This window comes from Parambassis ranga, chromosome 2, assembly GCF_900634625.1.
Source record: "Parambassis ranga chromosome 2, fParRan2.1, whole genome shotgun sequence".
In the NCBI taxonomy this organism is placed as follows: Eukaryota; Metazoa; Chordata; class Actinopteri; family Ambassidae; genus Parambassis; species Parambassis ranga.
The window spans coordinates 10115054-10141463 of record NC_041023.1 but is presented as its reverse complement, the minus strand read 5'-3'; the positions used below and the strand labels follow the sequence as shown (position 1 = coordinate 10141463).

Here is a 26410-nt window from a genome sequence, read left to right as displayed (position 1 = left end):
TTACTAAGTGACAGCTTCACGCTTGTATGTCATGGTCTGTGTGCTGCAGACTGCTGCAAGAGTGAAGCTGAAAAATGTGGCAGCACAGAAGAAAATTACAAATGACACTTTTCAATGTTCACTTCACATCTTATGGGATTAAAACCTCACTTTAGTGAGCTGCATGATGATGTCTCTGCTTCATACTCACTGACAGACCCAAATGTGTGATGGTCATTTTTTTATGATTTCCGTTTATTATAGATCAATTCTACATTGAGGTATTTGTTGTTGTTATGAAGGCATATTTTGAAGGTCTTTAGCAGATATGAATAAAGCTGGTATAGATTTACAGGCAGGGTATGGAGGTAGGGAAGTAATGAGACACTTAAATGACATTAGTTGATAACAGTGGTGAAATGTAACTAAGTATTTGTACTTTGTTTCTGTACTTAAGTAATTTGTTTATGTATTTATACTTTACTTAAGTAAAAATAATAGTGCATACTTTATACTTTTACTTCATTACATTTTGCAGCTATTATCTGTACTTTCAACTACACTACATTTCTACAGTGTTTGTAGTTACTTGTTACATTTGATAAACACAATGCTGGACTGATGTCAGACTCTGCATGGAGGTGGTGTCACACTGTGTTTCTATAATGAGCCTCGGTCATGATGCCGGTGCTCTGGCTCAGTTAGCTAACTAGTTAGCTACTGTCTACTAACACAAATTCCTCCGATAATGATTAACATGAATCATAACATGAATCTACAGCAGGGATACTTACACAGTAAAAATGGTGAATGCCTGCTTTTTATTAGCAGCCTCTCTGTTAACTTGATGCTCACATCCTGCCTCATGACACACAGACCTGTTTATAGCTTCTGGGTACTGAAAATGTAAATTAACTACACACCGTCAACTTTAATTATAAGATCATTTCTTTGATTATTTCAGATATCCCTTGCAATGGAAGTCAATAATAAGTACTTTTACTTTTAATACTTTAAGACTTAAGTAGGATTGTTGATGTAGCACTTCTACTTTTACGTGAGTATATATTTTGCTGGGTATTTGTACTTTTACTTTAGTACCAAGCTTCAGTACTTCCTCCACCACTGATTGATAATAGGATGCATGCAGACCTTTAACCGGGCCCCTGCAGCTGATTTTTTTGGTCCGGGCCCCATGATTTCCTTGTGATTTCTGACATCTTGCTCTAATGTGGGCTCTCTGTATGTATGTCCGAGTAATAACTCCTTTCAAAGATGAAATGTTATGTAACATGACAGTAATGGGCTTCTATTATGACCCCTCATCATTTGTCCCCTCACTCTCTCAGCTCCATTCAGCTCTGCGGTCACGCCTCAACAGGAAGTGACGAGTGTAGCCACGAGCGTGACGAACGGCTCGTTCGAAAATACAACAAGGAAGTGACCGTTTATTGTAAAGGAAAATAATCAGCGGATAAACACATCTCTTCAGACCGGGGTCGCCTCGCTCAGTTGTTGGGTGTCGGGGAGGGTGAAGTCGCCGTGGACTTCCCTGGAGAGCCCGTTTTTGATCGTCTCGAGGAATTCTGCTTGTAGCCAGCTAGCTAGCTAGCGATGAACACGGACGTGGAATTTCACATCAGGCAGAATTATCCGTGGAACAAGCTCCCAGCTAATGTCAAACAGGTAACGTCTTTTAACGTTTCCCCGGGGCAAGGTGAGAGGGGGGGAGGCGCCGCTGTGTCCTGGGGGGGCTGAACCTGTCAATGTCACCGCGGGGCTCTGTGTCATACAGGCAGAGCTGTCAGTGCCGCACGACTCGCTCCCCTCCTCTGCAGAGGTTTCTCCATCCAACCGGAGCCATAACTGACCATCATTACCCCACAGCTCTGCAAAACTCCACTGGCATCACATGACAGGTTGTTTCACAGGTGGCGCCACATGATTTTTAGCCCGTGGATGTCACCTGCAAAGCACCTGTGTACACACAGAGCGCTTCATGCAATGTGGAAAAGTATGTTTTTACTGTTATTAGTCTGCATAACCCCCACTTCCTGCATAAACGTTGTTCCATTACGCCAACATGTCGTGGTGAAGTGGAGGCGGGTACAGAAGCTCTTTGCTACTGTTAGAGATCCCTGCATCCCCCAGGACTCATTGTAACTTATGGATATATAATTTAACATTTTAGTGATTTTTAGCTTTTAACCTGTGATGTTCATTGTACTTCTAAAATGTGTGTGCCTGTGGAAAATTAGTTTGGAATTATGTGCTTGTACACCACAACATCAACATCAATATCTGTAAGATGTTACATACTTTTAAAGCTACTCCCACACAGACCTGTCAGGAAAATGAAAAAATGCACACATTGCTCAGCCACTTGGAGCAAACAGGAAGTTACATGTGGGCCTGTTGTTTATTTTTTTGCTTCCCAGTGTGGTAATTTGTCCTTTTCACCTGTGTGCTTTGCTTTTCTGTGCAGAGTTTGGGGAACTCTCAGCGTGAATATGAGAAACATGTGCTGCTGTACAGCATCCGCAACCAGCTGCGATTCCGCAATAACCTAGGTGAGTAACTTTGTGATTGAAATGTAAAGTTAAAGAAAATTCTGTTTGACTTCATACAAGGTGTCAGTGTGTGTGTGTGTGTGTGTGTGTGAGAGATAGCTGAGCTGAGGACCTTATGAATACTCGTCCTTAATAGGGATGTCCCGATCAGGTTTTTTTGCCCTCGAGTCCGAGTCATTTGATTTTGAGTATCTGCCGATACCGTGTGTGTGTGTGTGGGTGTGTCCAGAGTGCCACGCTAGGAGATTTCAGACACGCAGCAGCTCATCGACACCTTGAACCCAGGACCCCTCGCACCAAAAGCAACTGTCCTACCCCTACACTACAGGACACAGAGCCACCCTGCACAGAAGGCGTTAACTTTGAGAGCCCTAATAAATATATATCCGAGTCCTTATCGGGAAGTCTGAAATCACGTAATCGGGCCCGATTTCCCATCATGTGATCGGATCGGGACATCCCTAGTCCTTAACTTGTACCAGTTGAGTAATAATATGTGAGAAATGGCTCTAAATAGCAGTGTGGTAAAATGCACTCTGAAATCAATTCTTCTCTTTTGACCTTTCTGGAGTGTCTCTGTTTTTAACCTTTATTGATTGTGGTATAGATTGACCAAAAGACACTCACCTCTGTCTGTGACCTAACTGCTGTGTGTATGTGTCTGTTTATTACGAGCAGTGCGCCACGTGAGGAAGGATGAGCGCAAGTATTATGAGGAGCTGCTGAAGTACAGCCGAGACCACCTGATGCTGTACCCCTACCACCTGTCTGACATCATGGTCAAAGGGCTACGAGTCACTCCATTCTCATATTACATAGGAATCATGGAGGTAAGTAACTGGTGCAGTGCTGCCGAGCGCAACAGGCCGAACATCAAACACTTTTCTGTTATCATAATCTCTGTAAGCAGCTTGCCATTTACTGGAATGCCCCTTGTTCTCTCATTTCACATTTCTTTCAAAAAGCAAGAAAGCAGGAATTCTTATTGTGCTGCAGAAAAGATTTTATAATTGCTTTGGAAACATCCAGTCTCCCTTAATTTAAACTGAACAATGTCTTCAATTTTGGCATCCCTGGAGACGACTGCAGGAATGACACGTTCAGACAAGACCTTCACAAAACCATTATGACAAGAAGGATCAGAGCCTTTATGCTGTTATGTGTTTTGTCACTAGGAATAAGAAAGTGAATTGTGCACCTTAAATTACATCCCATTTATTGGTCGTCATTGTCGTAGCATTGTACACTGTGCAGTGTTACAGTTAAAAGATTTGACAACAAGAAAGGTGGAGAAAGTCTGTGTAATATTTTGTCTTTTCAGAGACAGCTTTTTTCCCCATGCTGACAGATTTGGCATCGGTCAGGCACTAGGTGTCAGTCAGCGTCTGGTGAAGCTTCATATAGCAGCTCAGGGAGACGCAGAGGACTGATCCCAGGACAAACACACCCAGGGAAAATCTTTGCTGTTTGCTCTGCAGTCAGTTCAGGCTTTGCCTGCATGACGGCTCACACTCGCTGATAAAGCACAGTCTGTCTGAGGCTGGCACAGCCAGGCTCACAGAGAACCAGTCTGTCAGAGACTTGGACCAGTCCGGTTCTCCTTGACTTCTGACATGTTCTTTTAGATTACAAAGACTGAGCTTATGTGCTGCCTTTTGATGCTGGATTATATTTATGAATATAATGCACATTTATTTTTGTTGCTGATTACTGCTAATGTTAATTTCTGTACATGGATCTGTTTCTTTACTGCTCTGGGTTTCATGCTGTGTGTGCAGGTGATAGCTGCCACATTGGTTTGTTCCACATTTAGTATACTTCCCCTTCAATTCAGACAGATGTGTGTTTTTGTCATCACTTTCAAACAGAAATAAAGACCAACCGTTGCCTTTAAAGGGCTTCATCCACCTTCCTACGCTAAACTAAGGCTGAGCTTTAATTGTGACCACTAAATTGCCTACAGCTATGTCACATTCTGATAATCCCTTTTAAGCAGTTAATGAAAATGGGGAGTAGAAATTAGCACGGCTGCTAATCCTGTTATTAATCAGAGGCAGGGGACATAGAAAGGGGAGAAAAAATGAGTTTAATTCTTCTTTCTCCTTTCTCTTTTTTTTGCACCTCCAGGATATTATGAACAGTGAGAAGAGTTACGACTCCTTGCCAAACTTCACTGCTGCTGACTGTGAGTTTTTTTCCTTTATTTTTTCGTCTCAGCTTCCCTTTTCTCTCCCACACTGTTGAAATGATTTTACTGAGGTTCTGTTTGCCTCCCGCACCCACTCTGTGTGTGAATGTTTGGTTTATTTCCCACATATTCACTAGCTCTGACTTGGAATGGAATATTCTGGGTGGAGGTACAGACTCTAAGAAAGTTTTTAGGAAGATGTGGGTATGGAGGTCTTAGGAGGCACATTTAAAAGGTCTTTAAATGTCCTTAAGGGTTGTTGCATCAGTTCTTCATTATGCACCCTTGTAACGTAAACAAAAACTACACCTTTATTAATTATTTGATTGACAGAAAATTAATCAGTTCTGAGAGAATTATTATTTCTTGCAGCAAAATTATATGAAAACAAAACAAACTAAATTAATTAGTTTTGGTCGTGATCATTTCTGTTTTTTTGTAAACTGAATACATTTGGGATCTCTGACATTTTTCAGACCAGGTAATTAATTAGGACAATAACTGGCTGTTTAATTCATGCCCTGTTGGTTTTTCTCCATTTTGGAGAAACTGCTTTTTTTAACATTTTACATTAAAAAGACAAATTCAATGAACATGTCAAAATGCTTTCCTGGAAATCTGGCTCTTTTTAACTGTTGATACGGATGGAGATTGGCACCTGGATGCCAGCCTTTAGGCACAAGGAGCATATGTTCTGACAGATGCGACAGATGCTCTTTCATCCAAGTATTTTCCTTACATCTCTGTTATTGATCCTCTCAATCTTATCACACAATCATATCCATTACATTAATAAATACTTCCATGACCAAGCAAATGACCCAAATGGTTTTTGACTGGCTAATATAAATCCCACTTCATAGTGAATGAAATATTCCTCTATTTGCATCACTGAGTGGGCTGTGTTTCCCAGAAACTAATGTAAAACCTGACAAAGATGAGGTGAAAGTCAAGTAAAGAGGCAGTTGTTGTGACTTTCTGGTGTCAAGTGAAAACAGCTTTGGCATTGGCTGGTAAGTCCTGGCAGTATGGACCTTCATGCTGTGGAGACAGAAGGCCGCCAGCAGGCTGTCCTAGCCGTACTCGGAGGGGCTTCTCTCTGCTAATCTCCCTGGAGGAGCTTTGTGAAGTGTGTCATGCAGCAGTAGGTGGATGAGGAGGCACTGTGTGTGTGTGTGTGTGTGTAAGTGAGAGAGCTTTTTTTGCGTGGGTGGATGTTCGTGTGTTGTGTCTGCGTCTTGGTGAAACAGCAGGGTATGTGTGTAGGATTGTGTTGCTTTAGGAGGCCGAGATGTGAACGTGCCTCGCTCGTTCCTGTTTGTGTTGGCCGCCATCCCAGCACTGTTTGCGCTGCCTCTTTCTGGCCTGTGCAGCAAAGGAGGTGATGCTGTGGGATTTGGAGCCAAATTTACACATACCAGAGTGCTACTATTAAACTTTTGTTATATGGCCCAAAAATATGTTGTAATTTAATTACAGCTAAAACTCTCTTTGTTGTATGTTGGTTGATGGATTAGTAGTGTTGTGCAGTGTTTGTGTGTGTGTGGTGAGTTTGGATACGTTGTTACACTGCAGACCTTGTGAAGCTATAATATTCACTGAAATAACTAAAACTATGAAGCTGGAAAAATCCAAAAAAAGAAACTCATTCTCAGTCATCGCCTCTTGTTGTTATTCTCAGCGGCTGCAGTGCAGCCTGATTATTTTGCACAAGTTCATGAGCAGAATGATTGAGTTTCACAGACTTGCTCATTTTCCCATTATCCCACAGGTCTGAGACTGCTCGGCATTGGTAGAAATCAGTATATTGACCTGATGAACCAGTGCAGGTCCTCCAAAGTAAGATGTGAATTTACCATATGAGTTCATGTCAATGCACATTTTAACTCGGCTGCTTGCCTTAAATGTCTTCTTCTTCAGAAATTTTTCCGTAGGAAATCTGCACGTGACCTTCTACCAGCCAAGCCGGTAGAGATCTCTGTGGAGCCTTGGTGGGTGGCACAGACGGGCTACATCACTGAGGATGACATACGGGTGCGTCAGACTCTCTCCTTTGATATGTGTCTGTGTAAAACTAAGTTGAAAGTTTAAAAACTCAGAGCATACATACATTCTTGGTTCATAGGGCTGGTCAAATTCACACATTATGGGCTAACTGAACTCTTTATATTCTTTCTTGTGATCATCCTTTACTCTCAGATATTAAGATATAAGGCTTCAGCTCATTGTGTTCAGTTAAATTAGTCACCAGTGTAACATTTAGACTTTGCTTAGAATTATCATGCCCATTTCTTTGGAATGTGTAGTGACTTGTTCAGAAAACGCTTCCAAATAATAATAACTCATGAAAAACATTCCTTCCCTCCAACAAAATGAAAGAAGTCTTCAGAAGAACTGCAGAGGATGAACAGATATGTAATAGATGCTACAAAGATGACAAAATGTCAACAATGATCTATCACAACATCACAGAGATAGAAGAAGAAGGAGTACACTGGCCTAGAAGACAGACGGCACAAAAAAGAGGCAAAACTCAGCTTGCACACAAATCCCTAAGGGTTAATATACATATAGAGCACAAGAGAGGACATATTGGTCCAGGGAAAGGAGTAGATTGTTTTGATTTCCTTAACTTCATTGACCTTAACTGAGGATGATATGTACCGGTGGGAGCTGAGCTCTCATTGAAATTCACACTGCTTTCTGTAAGCCCCTGCACTGCATGTGAAGTTTTCAAAAATAAACACGTTTCTAAGAAATCTTCCCCACTTCACAAAAAATATAGCAATATAACAATGGGAAACAGCCAGGAAACTCATGCAGGCATGATACGCACCACTGTCGGTGTAGGCTTGTTCTCATATATGTGTGTGTGCTGAATTGCAGATCTGTTCTCCAGCAGAGAAGAAAGCTATTGATAAGATGATAGATTCTGGTCCTCAGCTGGCTGGATCAATGGAGTACAATGTGGTATTAAGTGAGTATTATGTGTCATCTTATGTTTAAGTAACAATGAGATAATAGTAAACTTTTACATCCTGCTGAGTAATTAGCAGCCTTCGAATAAGAAGTGCAGAGTCATCGTGCAGCTCTGAGTTTCACAGCCCCTGAGGTTGTGTCCATGCAGTTTAAATGTTAATTAGAGATCAGGTTGACAGTGATGAACCTCTGCACCGGAGTGCTGCCGGTGACTGAGTGGGAACCAATACAATCAGATACAGGAGACACGGTCTGAACACAAGTAGCAGTTCAAATGAGATTTCATTGGATGGAAATTCTTCCAGGACACTTCTGTTGTACTCAGGGGAAGCTCAATAAACCTGAGTTTGTAATGTAAGATTTGTTTTTTCTGGGCTCGGCAACAGCCGTGACAATTATGTCAATTATGCTAACGGAGTGTTATTGTTGTTTTATTGCAGGCTTGTACAACCGGGGCTTCATCTACTTGGATGTTCCCATATCTGACGACAGCTGCATCTCAGGTGTGTGTGTGTGTGTGTGTCTGTGGGGGAGTTTACACACCTCTGTTATGACTAAACATAGCGCTTAAATAAATTAATTGTGGGAACATAAACAATTATTATATGTAATGGACCTGCACAGATCGGATGGCTCGTAGTGTTATCACAGTTGCATACAGAATTTGAAAAGAAGTGTTTGCGCTGTTTGTTTCTTTCAGTGCCTCCACTGGAAGGGTTTGTCATGAACCGTGTCCAGGGTGATTACTTTGAAACACTTCTCTACAAAATCTTTGTATCCATTGATGAGCAGACAAATGTGGCAGAGGTAGGCTCTGGAAATGTGTTTCATTATACTTGGCTTCTCCTTTCCTTCAGCGTGATGTAACTGTGTGTTTATTGATCATCTTTTCAACCAAGTCTTGCTTTTTTTTGTTTCTTTCTGCTGATCCTTCCTCCCTCTCTGTCTCTCAGCTTGCGAATGTGTTGGAGATTGACTTGGACTTAGTGAAGGTGAGTGTCCACTGCACAGCGTGATTGTCCCATTGTAAATGTATAGACTGTTTTTCACAAGAGGAGGGAAAAGTCAGGCAAAATGTGTCAATGTGTCACTGACAAAATGGAAGGTAATTTTCTGCTTCCACTTTTGGCTTTTGAAGAGATTTTAGACATTCTTCATGCCTGTCTGTGCTTGAAGGCACACACTGTGGATTTGTGTGGATGAAATGAAAGAACGGGAAAGGGAGCAGTCTTCTTCATTTTTATGCTTTCATGCCTTTGACTGCCGTGGCTGGGCTTTATAGCTATATATTTTTAGGTTGTCTGTAAATCCCCCCATTCTTCTCTATGCGGTGTCAGAGAGAAACTGATTTGATTTTGGAGGTCAAAGGTCAAAAATATGTCTTAAGTCAAAGCTGCACCCTTTAAAGAAGGCCTAGAAATGTGCACCTTTGTGGAAAAAGCTGAGACATTTTGTCTATAGAAGGATCTATATGAGCACAATTTAGCTGTACCATTTTAGATAAATTCTCATACAGGCATTTACTCGAGACTGACACACTCTCACACTTTGTGTCATATTAGATTCATCATACCCCATGACTATACTAGACGGCTGAGCAGCACCATTTTAGTTGAATTGGTGCTTGAGTTTGACCCAGTTTCCTATTCATTCTCCATCAAACAAAGAGCCAAACTCTCTCACAGCGCTATGACCTCCAGTGTGAAGAGCTCGACTCCCCCTGTGCCTCACTCCCATCTCATTCCTGTCTCTGAAAAGCAGCACTTAAAGAGAAGTGGCAGCGATTCTCCAGCAGAAAAGCTGTAACTTCATGATTGAGATGTCTCCTTTGTGCAGAACTTTTTCAAGAATTGAACTTTCCTTTGTGTAATGAGTACCTAGCGGCCCAAAAGAAACTGCTGTTGATATGGCAGGAGGACGGCTAGTTGACCTCAGCAGTCCCTCTTTGGCACGAGGTGCAGAAAGTAATCAGGCCCACTGTAGTCAACTGAGAAATCCTATTCAGTCTAAATACAGTGTGGCAAGTTGAACCACTGTATAAATTAAGGAAGTAAAACAAAGACCAGACAGCTGTTGACTGACTTTTTTTTCCTGTTTTAGTTAACAAAGGAGAATTCACAAAGCTTGTTATGCTTGTTTCATGTGCTAATTAAAAAATGTGTTTCTCCTGCATTTTATCAGAATGCAGTGTCTATGTACTGTCGCCTTGGCTTTGCTGTAAAGAAGGGTCAGGTGTTCAGTTCAGACCAGCTCCACCCCACCTGGAAGAACGCCCCATCTGTTAACAGGCTCAAGTATGTACTGCCACTTCAATGATCTCGCCACATGAACTGGCAATATAGTTTGAAGCTATTATTATTATTATTAGGGTAAATGTGCCATGATGTCTGTGAGTATAATCCCAGCCTTAGAGGGCTGAGAGAAACGTGTAAGATTCTGTATATATTTACATAACTAAACCCTCAAAGAAGACTTATCATCAAATTTCTGATTGAAGATTCAAGCTTTCAAAACAAATATGAATGTGTCACTGTGGATCTGTGCTCTGCTGCAGGAGCACTATGGACCCCCAGAAGATGCTGTTGTCCTGGGAGCAAGGCAGTCCTGTCATGGAAGCAGGCTCCTCGGCCACTGACACCGACACCACCAGCCTTGAGGACCAAGGTCTGTCTGCCTGTCCACTTGCACACACCCACACGTTCTGCAGCGTATGCATATAAACTCACATGCTGTATGCACAGAGAGCACTTTATGAATGCTACTTCAGAAGTTGGAAGCAGCAGCGCTAATTAATCCCTGAGAAAGCTCACTCATGCTTCTCAAAGTCATTCTCACATTAAAGTTTGTTTGACTGAAGTGGTCTAATTTTTGGTGTGATTTTGATTTTGTTCATGTTATCCATATTAGACTGGCACTCTGTTGATGAACCACATTACATTTAATCAGTTCATTTAATCAGTTCAAATGAATGTGTTTTCAAGAGAGACATGGTTTGTGTTGTAAACACATTTGAAGAAGAATAACTGACAATTAGTTGGGTGATTACTTTGGCTTTAATGTCCATTAATAAAGGAATTAGTATTTCTCATAGTGTTTTATATGTCTCTGCAGCAGACACAGCCAGTGTTAGCAGCCTGAGCATCCCGGCAGCCCCCACCAAGAGGATTGCCTTCCTCTTTGACTCCACCCTCACAGCCTTCCTCATGATGGGAAACCTGTCTCCGGTTAGTGATTGCACATGGATGCATTGAAACACACAAGACGCTAAAGGCTGTATAGACAGAATTAATCTAATTCTTCTGTGATGCGGTGCTAATAGAACCTGAAGAGTCATGCAGTGACCATGTTTGAGGTGGGCAAACTGTCAGATGAGACTCTGGACAGCTTCCTGGCTGAGCTGGAGAAGGTGAGGCCAGCAAACTAAATTTGTTTGCCTCCATTATAATCTTGTCTGATGTCGTCATTTGTATGTACAAATGATGCTTGCAAATGATGTGAAACCTGTCTTTGTCTCAGGTGGAGAGCACCGCAGAGGGTGAGGCCCAGCGGTACTTCGACCATGCTCTGACCCTGAAAAACACCATTCTCTTCCTGCGCTACAACAAAGAACTCACTCAGGACCAGGGACCCGATATCCCAAATATAGGTAATTATATATGCACATTTTGGGTAGCTGCATTCAAGAAATAGACACCAGAAAGCTGTAGTAATATGCTATTTATTAGCGCTTTTGTCTGTCTGTGTCTCATTAAATTCATCATACATACAGAACTGTGCTGCTTCTGTCCATGAACATGTTGCTACAGTGGTTATACACACCTATACTGTATAATATTAAACATATAAAATATACTCTATAAAAGGTACTCTTCTAGGTTCTTCTCTGACTCTGACAGCGTCTTGTGACCACATACCTTCTCTTAAATATAAATCCTGAACAGCAGCGCACTATGAATGCAGGGTAATCCTGTATTGTTCAGCGCATGTCTCTAGGGGGAGCCGCAGAGAACATGTCCTTCAACACTGACAAAGCAGATCTCTAAGTTTCCATGTAGCCACCAATGTGCCAGCAGATGCTGTTTGTTTGGTTTTGGCTGCGTGCCTCACTTCTGATTGTCTTATCTCTCAGTCCTCCTCAAGCTGCTGCTCTGCTGAGAAGTGAGAGCCTGCTGGCTAAAGCTAAACAAAGCCCCTAATGATACAAGAGTCTAATGATGACTGTTCTTTCGGGAGCTGGAGAAGTATGGGTCTCGTCAACAAAAATACATTGTAGCATCCAGTTTTTACTGCTGCAGCTGTTTTTGTGAGTTAATTACAGCCTTCAATAAGGAAAACAAAATACAGCACTAATAACTGAATTGGCACATAACTTTATTTAGTCAAAAAACTGTTGAAACGTTTTTGCACAGTAACTTACTTAGTCTCTGCATTGAGGAATAAATGTAGGTGTGTATCATACAGCCAAAAAAGAACAATAAATAGAAATCCTACTTATTGATGTCAGTCTAGTCACATCAAAGAAGAGAACAGTACACAACGTGCTTTTTGCTTTCTTGTCTGTTTGGTGAAGGTGTTCTTTTCCCCTTTACCAGGTTTCCCTTTGGACATGCTGCGCTGCGAGAGCCTGCTGGGTCTGGACCAGGCCACCTGCAGCCGTGTCCTCAACAAGAACTACAAGCTGCTGGTCTCGATGGCACCGCTCAGCAACGAGATCAGACCCATCAGCAGCTGCACGCCTCAGGTACGATGGCTGGAGGGAAGATGAGCAGAGGAGAAATTATGTGGCGTGCTGGGGAGTTTGTGTTTAAGCTGACAGTTAGTATGTGTGCGTTTGCCTTCTCACCTAGTGTACACATTTGTGTGCGACAGTGTGAGTATTCTTTATGAGTGCTCAGCCTGTGCCCCAACAACAAGGCTACACAAAGAGAGGGGGAGGAAGGGTGGAAAGGCTCATGAGTAATTCCTCTGTCTGGCCACACTCCAGCTTTCTAGCTGAGCTCGGAGACACAGAGGGAATGAAGTTAAACTCTTGTTGTGCCATTCATGCTGCTGTTTATTCTCACACTGCTGCGATTCAGTGGAGTGGAATTTGCTGAATTCTTCTCTTCTCTTCTCTCTGCTCACATCTCTAATAGCAGCTTCAGTTTCTCCCCTGACAGAAGAACAGCAACTCATTGTCTGTTACATTTTGTGTATTTGAAGATGATGGACAGGCGCCTAAATATGTGTGTACCATTTGCATGCGTTTGTTCTGTATGTGTACATGTGTGTATTTGTTTATCCCTGCAGCACATTGGCCCAGCCATCCCTGAGGTGAGCTCCATCTGGTTCAAGCTGTACCTGTACCATGTGACTGGCCAAGGCCCACCATCTTTGCTGCTCTCCAAAGGCTCCAGGCTCCGAAAACTCCCAGACATTTTCCAGGTTAGTTTGAACTAATGATTAAACAGTGTAGGTATGTGATGCAGATACAAGGAAACAAAATCTTGTTGAAGTCAGATAAGAAAGAAAAGCTACACACATGATAGGTTTTCTCACACTCAAACATTTGACCTTGCTGTCACTTATTAGAGCACCTGCTGCCTTCTCCTTCTCGGTCAACCCTAATTTTCTCATACTTGTCTGTGCACCTGCAGTAATGTTAGAATTTTTTCACCAAGCAGGGAATGTGAGACAAAAGCGAACTTGATAAAGGGAACTCTCAGGGGAACACCGGTAATATCATGGAAATGGATCACTTTATGAGAACATCGAAGCAGATATTTTTACACCTCTGTTCATTTTGACAGCTTTATCAGCACCTTCTCTTCCTTCACGACTTTCTGAGTGGAACATGATTAACCAAACAGAACACGCCTTAATTTTTAGCTTAAAGCTCAAACCCTGTGTGTAACATACTCTAATCAGTTAGCAAATGACTCGAGTGTTAAACCATTTTTTTCTCTCTTTTTAGGCCTATGACAGGTTGCTGATCACTTCCTGGGGTCATGACCCTGGAGTTGTCCCTACATCCAATGTACTGACAATGCTAAATGATGCCCTCACACACTCTGCTGTTCTCATCCAGGTAAGAACTCAAATGAAGGAGCTTGATTTTTGTACTTATTCAGGAGAGAGAAAGACAAGAAGGGCTGTGAGGGTTGGTTATGTTATCATGCCTAAAAATGTTTCTGGTTCGATATGAAACTATGATGGGGCAAATTAGTCTGTGGTGTGCTGCTGCAGTCAAGGTAATTAATGGCAGACACTATATGTGTGTGTAATCCTCAGGGTCATGGCATGCATGGTCATGGAGAGACGGTTCACATCCCGTTCCCTTTTGATGAAGAGGATCTGAAGGGAGGTAAGAAAACTGCATGAAGCTGTAAAAAGATACAGATACAGATATACAGTTCTTTTACAGTTCTTATTTACTAAGTCATACAACAAAATGCTAAATTTAACACCTTAAAATGGATGTTTGGTAGTATTTTTACTGTCTCCAATAAGGAAAATAGCAGATTGAAGAAGATTAGGCAGCATTGCAGTTTTTGTCACTCGCTTCCAAGGACTGTTCATGTTGCAGAATAGAACTCCTCCCCTCCTTCCTTTAACGATTTAAATAATATATAAGCATGTATGTGTAGGTGCCGTTTCGTCCCTCAAGGTTTCGTCTTTTCTCTGCTGACTCAAACATTCACCGTCTTTGGCTTTGAGGGTTTTAACTCATCAATCATTATGAGTAGGATTTGGAGTAATCCTTCTCTTTGAGAATTTATGTCAAACTCAACAATAACGTATCTCATCCTCCTCAAGTGTGTCCTTTCAGAATAAAACAACCTTTGGCTGACATTAATACCATTATCTCATTATGCGTTGTCTCCTTCCTGTGCAGAGTTCTCGTACTCCAACATGTGCGTGCACAAGGCGCTGCAGAAGCTGAAGGAACATGTGGATCTAGAGCACCAGTGCGGCTACATCACAATGCTCAACTCCAACAACCGGCACCGCCGCAGGGCCAGCGACACCACTGAGTGTAGAGGTAAGTGGATCTAACACACACACCTCTTACACACAAGACTTATAGTTGCATTAGTAACAATGGCCCTGTCTGTGATGGCCATTGACACCAATGGTCTAAATTAGATAAATATTGCTCACAGTCCAGTTTAATTGGGGTTCCTTTTTTGTGATAGGCTTTGCTAATGGACATGGATCGAACAATCTTAGCCTTTACTTTTTGAATTACAGATTTAATCTTGATCACAGCAATGTACATGTTTTTGTATATAACACTCAAATATTTACTTAGCTAAGAGGCACGGTACTCTGGAGAAAATCACGCATTTAATGAAGCTTCATCAGTCTAGCACTAACAAGACTTCAATGGCTTGATGGTGATGCAGATTTGTTGATTCTTTTTTAAGGAGACACCCATTTAGGTGGAGGCCTGGACACTAACGGCAGCACTGAGTCCTTTGAGCTTGTAACAGAAGAAAACAACGGTGAAGGCAAAGCAAAGACAGACAGTAGGTGTTGTTTTGTCTGTTAATTAATTTATTTGTTTTTAAAATATCTTTGAGCCAATCAGATTATTGTAAGTTAGAATATACTGATATCAGTGTGACACTAGATGTGTCTCATGTTTTAATTTAAGTCATCCCTCCTCTCCTTCTCTCAGCCCTTTCAAGTGAAGATGAATGGGTTCCCCTTGAACTCTGTTTCGGTATGCCCCTCTTCAGCTCCGAGCTCAACCGCAAAGTGTGTCGAAAGATCGCCTCGCACAAACTGTTCAGCAACGATAGGTAAAGGCTAAAAAAAAACCTTCCACAATCTAACTTTTGTTCAAAACATTGAAATGTGTGCTGTTCGGGTGCCAGACTTACACTTTGTTGTTGTTTCAGCCTTCAAGAGCTGCTCCACTCGAGCCGAAAGCTATCGCTCAAGGTGCTGAGCTTCGTTCAGACATTCCAGGTAAAAACAGTTTCTTCAGGTTGTCACTTGAGAATTCTTTCTGAAAAAAAAAATATTGTCCAGCTGTCAAAGTTTCATTTTAGAGAGTCTTTTGTTAGAATGAAGCAGGGTTGGGGGTAACTGTTGTTCTGACAGTTTACAGAGTATTGTGGGATACGAGCTAAACCCCTCTCAGGTTGAATGTAACCGTCACAGAAATGCATCATCAGTCCACATTGCTTATGCACCAGTACACATTGCAGGGTGGGGGCAGGGTTTTGTGTAATTTGAGACTTTAAACAATGAACAAAGCTGGTTAGCTTGAGCTAAATTGAGAGAAAGGGGCTGAGTATGGACATAGATATCAGCCCCTCTCCACAGCAGTCAGTGTATATGATGACTTTTCCCTCCCAGAGAAATCCTCCCCTCCGCTCACATAACATCCCCTCTGTCCCCTCCCCTGTTGTTCTGATCTGTGAATGCTGCCCTGTTGGCAGGTCGGCAACCAGCCCTCTGACCTGGACAGTGGCGTGTCGAACCCTCTCAGCCAGCCCCCGGCAGAGTCCGGTGTCCCCCTGCCTGCCCTCAACCTCCTCTTCAAGGACGGACAGCTGAGGGAATGGAGTGGGCGGGCCCCTCCTCCTCTGGACATCTCAGCCTTGCAGAAAGACCAACCAACATAAACCATCATCAAAGAGGACACGGACAGGACCGCCCTCTATTTCCAGCATCTCACTGAGGAAGTCTTATTGGTGGCCTGGCGCATCTTCACATCTGATCACAAAGGAAACGCCTTCATTCATGAGACCACTTTCTCTTCTGTCAGGAAAATTAGCCCCGCACTTTGTCATTTACCTGCTGTGTGAGGAGTTGTCCTTGCACCGTTCCCCCTTTTTTTTTTTTTTTTGCTGTTTCCCTCTGTGATTCCTTGTATTCGTGGCAAAGGCAGTGGTATCTGTTGGAGTGGTGCTATTATAACAGTATATAACAGTGATGCAGGTTATCCTGGAAGAGCATTTTAACTGGAAACGCCAGTTTTCCATCCCACCCCTTCCTCTTTCCTTCCCTCCAATCAGTGGATGTTTTGTTGATCTTTGGGATCAGAGTGTCAAGTGGTTGATATCGTATAGATGTTCTAAAAATGACCCACAACATGAAGAAGTGTTGAAGCTGATGTTTTCTTCAGGAATCATTTTGACGATATGCAGATTCTAGGACCAAGTCTTTGGACTCACCCAGGTAGATGCGCTGCCTCCCTGTGTCGTCTCATGTTCAGTGCTCTAATGCATGATACTGTTGCACAACTCTTACCATAAAAATATGACCTGTAATCAATATTGGGGGCATTTATTTTTTTGCACTGTGCAGGATTTGTCCAAACTGGTTGATGGAGGGTTTTTTTTAAAAAACGTTGGATCGTTTATAATGCGCACATGATTTTAGATCTTACGTTACCAGAAGAAGGTGTTTCTTCACTTATTTTTATCATTTGTTATCTTTTTTCTTATTAAAGAACACCAAAGACCATCTTTTTTTCTATTTTTTTACTTTATTTTATTATTATCAGCCAATCAGAACCTTCTGCTATCATATGTACTTATTTGATTTTTGATTTTGTTCAGTTTAGTACATATGGGTCACAAACTACGAACCATCCTCCATGCCCAAGAATTAGACTGTACCAACCAAGTGTACTAAATCAAATAGAATGGGAACAGTTGGATCTGCATGTTTGACCTGGGTCTGCAGCCACACTGTTGCCTGCCAGTATCTCTCTCTCTCTCTCTCTCTCTCTCTTTGGATTAACTCCAGCTTCTGTGCAGTGTGGTGCACTCTTGGCCAGCCCAACACACACAGTCTCCAAGGGATTCTGTTTACACCATGTTTTGAAAAAAGAAAATGGGGTTTGTAGTCTGGAGAGAAGGCAACTTCTGCTGTGAAGGCTGTCGTGGACCCTGGGGATTGAAATGCTAATGCTTTGCCCGGCTTCTCAGAAAAGTGATGGCCTACAAAAAGTGTCTGAAGTCTGTTATGAATTTTCACCAAGAATACATTTTATTGAGTTTAAAATGGAAACCCTTTTTTTAAGTCTACCTTCTGGAGTTTTTGACCCACTTGTGGTAGTTGTTTCTTATAATGTGACGCTGAAATAGAGAAAAAAAAAGGTCCTGTTGAAGCATGATGACTGTGTAGAAACTGTTGTGTGTATGTTGTGTATGCGTGTGTATTGTACACCTCACTGGTGTGTTTTAATGCACACTTACCTTTCCACAATAGGAGCTCCCTACTGATCCTGCCTGTCTCACAGTTACTTAGTCATCTTGCCCCCTCCATCCTTCCCCAGGTATATACATCCACGCCACAGTGTTTAAAATGCTAGTTTTATATGTCCGCTGATATTTTAGGAGATCTTTGTTGTAGCTTGTTTAATGGGACTGTGAATATCATTGACTGACTAAATAATTATCTTGTAATTAAATGGGTTAAATAAAAAGAAGAAAGTGACATTCCTTCACTCTGAACTTCCTCCACCTTTGCCCCATCTCCTCTCTAAATACATATTATTACAAATAAATATGTATAAAGTATATGAAAATATGAATAAATATGTAAGAAGAACATTTTTTCCTCTCTGAAAGTGTCTTGTAGTGTTGTTTTTTTTGTAATCTTTACTTTTAAAGGTTTTGACTCACTGATTCCACCCCCTGCAGGCTCTGACTTGTAGCCAATCACATTACATGATAGTGGGCTGCTAGATGTTTAGTAAGCCAGGTGGAACAGATGGTGCACAAGACGCAGCGGTCCGGATGCTCTGACTGTCCATCTGCCTCAAGTATACACTTGTTCAACTATCCTTGTAGATTTAAATGGAGTTGAAAAACATGATGTCAGAGATGTGCTTGTGAAACCTTTGTAAACCTATGAAATCCCAGCTTTTTTTTTTGGATAAAGATTTAGGTGTCAGTCTCCAGCTGCTGTGCCCCCACCGGACAGGTGGAGCCCTGCCTAATTGACTATGTCTCCCTGCTCCAGTAATTTCCCAGCACCACAAATTACAGTGTGTTACCGGGGGAGGCACCAAGGGGCGTAAATTGGGTCATGCCGCCGGAGGATATGAAGCACCAAGAAGCGGTCAAATGGGCTGCATGTCACCACTCTAACACTTTATTTTGTTCTTTACACCTTCAGCTCTGCTCTGATATGAAACCTCAGAAAAAGCTGTTATACATCTGCTCAATTCCCTCTGCACATTTGGTATTTTTGACTCCCGTCCTATGCGTTGTCAGACTGGGACTGCTGCAGGGCTCCGTGCTGAAATAGGAAAAAAAGCTGGAAAGAAAGAAAAAACACAGGGTGCACGCACATCCACACTACATGCATAAACTTGAGCCAAGGCTGATGAAAGGATGGTGAATAGTGTAATTGCACTGGCCTCTTGCACTCTGCATTCTGCTGCTTTATCGTCTTTACATCATCTCAAATGAAACTAGGAGTAGGTAATCTTTCCCTTGAATCATGTTGCATCATTATCAAGTCAGTTCACGATGCTACAGATTATCTCTGCTGGCTGTTCAGTGTAAGAGAACAAGTGGTCTGTCTGTACAGACAAAGACGACAAACAGACAAAGGAACCAGGAGCAACATTCTGAGGAGGATGTGAATGTAGACCTGTACCAGCCTCATATGCAGCTTTCAGTGAACCTTGTGAAAAACTGAAAAACCTCATTAGGATATCAGGAGGCCATGGATCAGGGGCCTTCAACGATCACACAAAGGATGTATATTATAGTCCAAAAAACAAGTTAAAATGTAATGGTGTTACTGATGTATTATGTGTCTTTAAACTGAATACACTTCCTCCTCTTTATATTCTAAATATGTAACTGTGTAACAATCTCTTGATAGTACAGTAATTGACCTGAAAACCTGCATAAAGAGCTCTGACCTGAACTTTGCAACCCCTGGCTCAATCTCACTAACCAGGGAACGTGTTCAATCTGGATTAGAATAACATGATCCTGCTGCTCTGAGAGCGTCTCCTAATTAACCTGGTAGTCTTAAGGAGCGCAGCCCAAAAGGCCTCCCTGCTAATCTGTTGAGTTTGCTGTGTTGACTGAGGCCTGTCTGTCATATATATATATACACATATATACATACATATATATATACATATATATTGTCTCAGGCTCAAGGCCAGGTTAAATCCATCCACCACTCAACGTTGTCTGTGTGTAACATATATTTCCTTTTGCAGTCTGTCAAACAGCCTCACACCCTCAGCCTCTCAGTCTGTCTCCCTCACAGCCACACCATCTCCAGGACAGGTGTTTTCACACTGAGAGGCTGCAGCAGCAGCAGTGTATGTGTGTGTGTGTGTGTGTGTGTGTCATTTTGGGGCCATACTGAGCACATTCCCCTTGCCTGTGGGATACAGTGGTGAGAAAATAGCCCATAACAGCGAGCGAGCCCAGGCAGGCCACGAGCCACTACAAACGTAATGGAGACATTATGGTCCCACCAGGTGATGGAGCGCGAGCAAATGACTGTGCAGCGTCGGTTCATTCAGGGACGGACAGGTGGTGGAACCAGTAAAAATATCGGCAGATGCTGAAGTGTCTGCAACATATTCTTGGACATATTTTTAGATCGCAGAAATAAAATAAATAAATAAATAAAACACTAAATAGCTTCAGTTATATGCAAACCAACAACACTAATACAATTACTCAAATAATAACAATTAAAATAGAGATAATGAAAAAATGTTTTTGTTTGTATTGCACTTTAAGACTAATCAGACTGTTTAAATAATGCGTCCTTAAAGTGTGTTTTCTTTCTCAGGAAAGGAGGAGCGGGTATTAAAGGTGCAGTGATGAAAATTACGCACACTTCCGCTTTAAAAGCGGGGCTGTGTGCGCCGCGGTGTGTCGATGCGGAGCTACAGATCCGACGCCGGGCGACCGGATGTCTGCCACACGGTGCGCAGTATCAGGAGGAGGACTACTTTGTTTGCGTGTTGGGAAAACACATCCAGAAGCTGCGTGTGTCTGCGTGGATTCCGTTTGTGACAGTCGGAGGACGGAACTTTACACAGGGAGGCAGCAGGTGAGTCTACGAGGCTGCACCTGAGGGGTGTTTCTGTTCGCTGAGTCTGACACCACTTTGTATCCTCCTCCCTGACTCCACTTGTTGATGGGGCACAAAGTGGAGCTTTGACAAAACGGATATATTCTTATGCGTAATTTGGATAAAAGCTCGTCTGTCGGCTGAGAAAAAGGGAAGTTTTGTGTAGCAGATGGTGGTGATGTTTGGCGACCGGTAACTCGGCATCAGATCGTGTTACACGGGCTGCTACCAGGTGAGCAGCGGCATGGGGAACCAGATGGACAGGCTGTCACATTTAAGTTACGCAGAAGTTCCCACTGTGGACCCGAACGGAGTGGACACAGAGGACGGTCCACGCATCGGGGTCTCTTACATATTTTCCAACGACGACGACGAGTTGGAGGACGGCTGCGCGGTCGACGGCACAGAGAAAGACCCGAATCAGGAAGAGAAACAATACGATCAGCGCGACGAGCTGGAGTGCGCCGTCTACAACAGAGATGAGTGCATCTACGAGAAGAGCGCAAAGTCTGCCAGCCTGGGGGTCTACTCTCCGGAGAACCTGCTGAACAAATGCAAGGCGGGGGACTTGGTGGAGTTTGTGTCCACGGGGCAGTACCCGCACTGGGCTGTGTATGTGGGGGACTTCCAGGTGGTGCACCTGCACAGAGCCGAGGTCAAAAACAGCTTTCTGACAGATGCAAGTCAGGGGAGGAGGTGTCGGATTGTCAACGACCTGTATAAATTCAAAGCTCTCAGTGCGGACATGGTGGTGCAGAACGCGATGGAGCAGGTGGGCTTAAAGGACCGAGAGCTGAGCTGGAGGAACTCCGAGTGCTTTGCAGCCTGGTGCCGGTTCGGCAAGAGGGAGTTCAAAATGGGAGGGGAGATCCGGATAGGCAAACAGCCGTACAGGTTGAAAGTCTTCATCTCGGACAAGCACTCACACGTGCTGGAGTTTCAGAGTTTGGAGGACATGATCATGGAGAAGAGGAGGAACGATCACCTGGGCAGGACAGCCGTGCTGCAGGAGCTGGCCACTCACTTGAGCAGCGTGGAGGAGATTAAAAGTGAGCCAGCAGCTGAGTGACGCCTCCTCACAGTAACTGCTTCGCAGCTAGAGTAGCCTTCACTGAACTGTCTTAGCAAAGCTTTTACTTTATTTAATATTGTCCATTTAATTCTGGTCCATGAGTTCCAAACAATCTTATTGCCTTAAATCCTCCTCCACCTCCTCTGTTGCTATATGGCCTTAGCAATGATGGATTCAATCAACTGGACTGTAGCTGTAAAAAGCCCCCCCACCCCTCACTGAATGTATAGTTTTCTAAAAGCTTTACACATCTGTCTTAAGCCGCCATGATTCTGTCAGAGTGAATGCTTCACTGTTTGATCCATGTGTGGTTTAACTTCATCCCTCAGCTCAGCCAGACAGCAGAGCGTCAGAGCTGCTGGCTGAGCACAAGCAGGATCCTTTCTGCCTTTTTAATTCTCTCACCAGCACATCTGAAGAGACTGTTTAGAGCTCATCTGTGATCAGTCTGTGTTAGCTGTCCTGTAAGTTTGAGTAAACCATGAGTCTCTTTTTGAAATGAGTCTGTGTTGTATTTAATGATTAAAACAAGAGGAGCTCCTGCTGGGCCACAGATGCTGAACCACAACATGACTCATGATGAGTTAGAGCCTGATGGATTATCATGAGTTCATGTTACTCAACATCACAAAATTCTCAAGTCAAAATGACTTCACACAGAAAACAATCAGCAAAGAAACAATAACTCCATATTTGAACTGACATTTAGGTTAAATCCAGTTGATGTACAGAATCTAAATTAGTCTGAATTAATGTAAACATAAGAGTCAGCGTGTTTATAGTGACACCTGTGGTCAGTAAGTGAACTGCACTCATCATCCTGTTGCTCCAGAGTGTCCCAGATATTAGTACGATCCTACACTTGTTGCACAGTTATACAATTACACACATATAAAAAGTGCAACTTTTATTGTAAACATGCACAGTTTATACGTTAGTTTTGCATTTCATGGAGGTGTTTGGGACTCACTTTTAATAGAGGTGTCTCCATGGTAACCTAAGCTGCAGGGATAATCTGCTCTGCACCAGTTCAGACTATCAAAATGTTTAATGCCTGCTTCCTCATTAATCATCTCAGGAGGAGAAAAAAAAGAAATGGTGCCACAGTTTGTGATAATTCCAGCAGCCAACAGCTGGAGAGGGAGAACGAAAAGGAGCATTAGGATTAATAATTAACACAAGGTGCCAAAAGCAATAGTTCCCCTCTGCACTTGTGGCTTTGCACAAAGAATCCAAACACGAGCAACAAGTATAAGGAAAGCAGGCCTGATAAACAGTTTGTGTGTAAAACTCTTTCAACTTATATAGCAGGTGGCAAGCTGGCCACAAAAAACTTGATACATTTTGTAATTTTTGATCTGTTTCTACTGCAGAAGTGATGATACAACACAACGGAAAACCAGCTCATTGTACCACACTGATGGCAGTGATAAGCTTATTTAGTAATAACCTGTACTCTTCTCTTAAAGTCTTAGTTTCGGAGGCAATTATTCTTAATTATTCTATTTTTTTCACATTTTAATTCATACTAATTACTCCAAGTGTTGCTCCAAGGGACACGCTGACATGAGGTGAAGGCCCTAAGCATCATGTAAAGGTTTCCACTTCATCACAAGTCATCACTTCACTTCATTGTGTCCAAACTGATGTGATGACTTCAGAAGGACGATAACAGTCTGTCGGATCTATTAATGCAGTTTCACAATCTACCCTGCAGGGAGCAAAATGACTAAAAATGGCATGCTGCACCGTGCTGCTGTGTAGACTCTGTGGCCACCATGTGCTGTTGCTTTCATGTCCCCTGCAGCACTGTAATCAAATTAAGACATGGTAAACCCTCCTTAGGGTCCTGTCAGGCTCAGCTATCCCTGAGTATATTAGACACTTTCATATTGAACCTAGAGTTATTTAGGAAGTCAGGAGTGCAGCTGTGCAGATGTTGCTGCTGTAGCAGCCTCCATGCACACACTTTAACTCAGAATCAACAGAGCCTGGTTCTGGTTTATTTGGACTTCACAGGAGATGTGACAGTCTGTTTATAATAAGGCACTACCTGATAAATAACTGGAGGACTGAAAATGCTGTCCAACACTTCTTGTCTCACCATGAGACAGAGATAGACATGAAAGTGGGTTAACAGGTCGGTGGTGCTACACTGCTGGCAGGCATTTCCGGCAGACTGTGGTGTCTTCTACCAACACAATGAATCCAAAACACTCACACACCGTTGAGCCATTTCCTGGTGTGGGTAGTGTCTCACTCTCTGACTTTGCGTTGCAATAGTAGCCACAATTTATTATTATTGTTGGAGAAAAGTGTTGATGGAGAAATGTGGCAGAAATAATCATTTAAAAGGCTCTGGTTTATTTACACACATGTATTTTTATTCTCAGAGTCAAAGGGCTTTACAGGGCATTTGTTCGTCTGTGTGTTTTTATAGCCTCCGCTGTGTCCCTGTGATCCTGCCATATGCTGCAGGTACAGACAGAACATTCAATTCCTTGTTGTGCTACAGTCTGGATGCTCTTGAAGTGAAGCAGCAGTCATCCAGCATTAACTGTCTCCTCGGCTTCTTTCTCTTGATGGGATGTGAAAGCTCAGACATAGCAGAGACAACCCAATTATAATCAACTGTCAGTGCTCGCCTACAGATACCTCAGCCTGCTGCCGCCGCCGCTGCTGCTGCTGCTGCTGGTCTGTAGGTTTAGTTTCCAGACAGGCTGATGGATTGATGAGATTAGTTGAATTACAAGAGCCACACATGAGTTCATGGCCTGCTGCAGCTAAAATGAAATCACATCTGTTGTTGGTGTACAGTGGATGAGCGTGATTTTAACAAGCTGTGTTCCATCTATCTTACAGGCTGGTTGTCATTAACATGTTAACAGAAGTTTGAGTCCTCATTTGTGAAGTTCATCTTGAGATGAAAAGAAGGGAAGCGACTCATTTCCAATGTGTTATCTTAACAGTTAGAGAAGGTGGTGCACATAATACACCAAAGAGCTCTCAACACAAGGACCTGTCTGTGTGAGCGGAGGGTTTTTCAGCTCAGTGTTCATTCAGTTAAAGTGGGTTATAGTGCCACCACTGCTAATTTGCAGCAGCATCTATATTTTGAGGGGAAAAAACTCAAAAGTCAAACTTATAAGTGTCAATGAATGACTGCCTAACTTTAGCTTGGATCAATTTGTTGTCTGTTATTACCTCCGATTACAACATAATCAAACATTTTTTTCTCACTACAGGAGAGACACAAATATTTAAACAACAAATACCCTAATTAAGGTCACAATACGGAGGTCACGCTGGTTTTTTTCTTTGTTTCTCAGTAAGTAATGAAAAGAGAATAAGCTCGTTATGTGAACACAATAAATCTTTGTAAATGTTCCTTTGTGGTGCCGAATGACTGGACAAACAGAGAGGATGCTGGGAAAAAGTTGCTTGACTACACCTGAGTAATAACCAGCAACAATAGCAGCACAGGCGCTCTTTTATGCTGGTGTCACGTCAGGAAACGTCCACAGCACCTCGAGGACATTTAGTATTAGTGTAATGTCCTACTTGAAAGACTGCTGGGAGAAAAAAAAACGAAACAAAGAAAAAAAAACACAGCATGCATTAGCCAAAAATTCAGTGTGAGGCAACACAGCAAAACAAAGTGATTAAATACAGGCATTGTGAGTAATGAGACTGAGATCACACAGAGACACGGCTTTGTTGGTGACAGTCGCACACATGTAGAAGAGTCACAAACTCTGGCTGTTCCTTTCACCTCATAGTGACTTCACAGCTGTAAAGTAAATATCAACACTGAGCAGAAAACTCGTCTCTGCTGTACCACATCACATCACTGGGATGGCTGCCAGATTTATTTTTTTTGTTTCAGCTCAAAATGTTACCAGAGGCTTCGGTCGTTCATTTGAGGTTCACAGTGGAGTGGTACAGCTGAGTGGCTTGAGACGCAGGAGAGACAGGTGCAGTCATTGTCTGTGTGGGCTTTGTTTGTTTTCCGCTCTTTCCCCATAGCTGCTGGCACTGGCTTCTTTGAACTACTCATTTGGAGATGACAGGGCTTTGTGTTTACCATAGGGCACGTTCATTTTTTAAATCACACTCACTATTAAGCGTTTAACAAACTAGGTTTGTGGAAGTTGTGCTGCAGTGTTGCTGCACTCATTCATTCACGTTGTGGGTGTAAAACGAACCACTTTGCTGTGTGCTGTGAGGTTGGGAAATCAAAAGCAAATATGCACACCGTGACCTAACAGAAAAGTGCTTCCTGTGTTAACGCACCATTAGGCTGCTAGATTGGTGGACACAAGTGCAGTGTGTGAGTCAAAGGACGTGGTGGCTGAACATTTTCCTTCTTTTATCGCTCCCTCCTCTGTTTACACAGCTGTATATGGAGACACAGATCAGCCCTGAAATGGAACAACGACCATGCCACAACAAATTAGCCAGACTCTTTAGTACAAATGAATCTTGCAACTTCTTCTTTGCACGTATTTCACACAGAAACCCTTTACACTAAACAGGATGCTTATCCTATTTACCTTGGCTATA

General features: G+C 42.6%; 2 protein-coding genes across 2 annotated transcripts; both read left to right on the top strand.

The window, feature by feature from the left end:
* The first annotated feature begins 1593 nt into the window (after positions 1 to 1593).
* fam91a1 (family with sequence similarity 91 member A1) lies at positions 1594 to 18245 on the top strand. Its single transcript, XM_028399557.1, has 24 exons — positions 1594 to 1665; positions 2465 to 2549; positions 3228 to 3379; positions 4677 to 4734; positions 6509 to 6576; positions 6658 to 6771; positions 7624 to 7714; positions 8157 to 8219; positions 8417 to 8523; positions 8670 to 8708; positions 9898 to 10010; positions 10271 to 10380; positions 10828 to 10940; positions 11036 to 11122; positions 11233 to 11362; positions 12309 to 12457; positions 13006 to 13140; positions 13670 to 13783; positions 13987 to 14059; positions 14591 to 14737; positions 15123 to 15224; positions 15377 to 15500; positions 15600 to 15669; positions 16146 to 18245. The coding sequence occupies exons 1-24, from the start codon at positions 1594 to 1596 to the stop codon at positions 16329 to 16331; spliced, it is 2502 nt and encodes an 833-aa protein (XP_028255358.1). The 3' UTR covers positions 16332 to 18245.
* Positions 18246 to 20555: 2310 nt separating this feature from the next.
* Positions 20556 to 22346, top strand: lratd2a (LRAT domain containing 2a). The gene has a single exon (XM_028398790.1). It carries the CDS (start codon positions 21020 to 21022, stop codon positions 21842 to 21844), a length of 825 nt encoding a protein of 274 aa, XP_028254591.1. The 5' UTR covers positions 20556 to 21019; the 3' UTR covers positions 21845 to 22346.
* Positions 22347 to 26410: the final 4064 nt, after the last annotated feature.

What these genes read in the sequence shown, in the direction of transcription:
- lratd2a (XM_028398790.1), top strand. Translation starts at nt 21,020, where the DNA reads ATGGGGAACCAGATGGACAGGCTGTCACATTTAAGTTACGCAGAAGTT.
- fam91a1 (XM_028399557.1), top strand. Translation starts at nt 1,594, where the DNA reads ATGAACACGGACGTGGAATTTCACATCAGGCAGAATTATCCGTGGAAC. An exon ending in AGCAGACAAATGTGGCAGAG is followed by an intron (nt 8,524 to 8,669) that starts GTAGGCTCTGGA and finishes TCTGTCTCTCAG; the next exon opens with CTTGCGAATGTGTTGGAGAT. An exon ending in CACCAGCCTTGAGGACCAAG is followed by an intron (nt 10,381 to 10,827) that starts GTCTGTCTGCCT and finishes ATGTCTCTGCAG; the next exon opens with CAGACACAGCCAGTGTTAGC.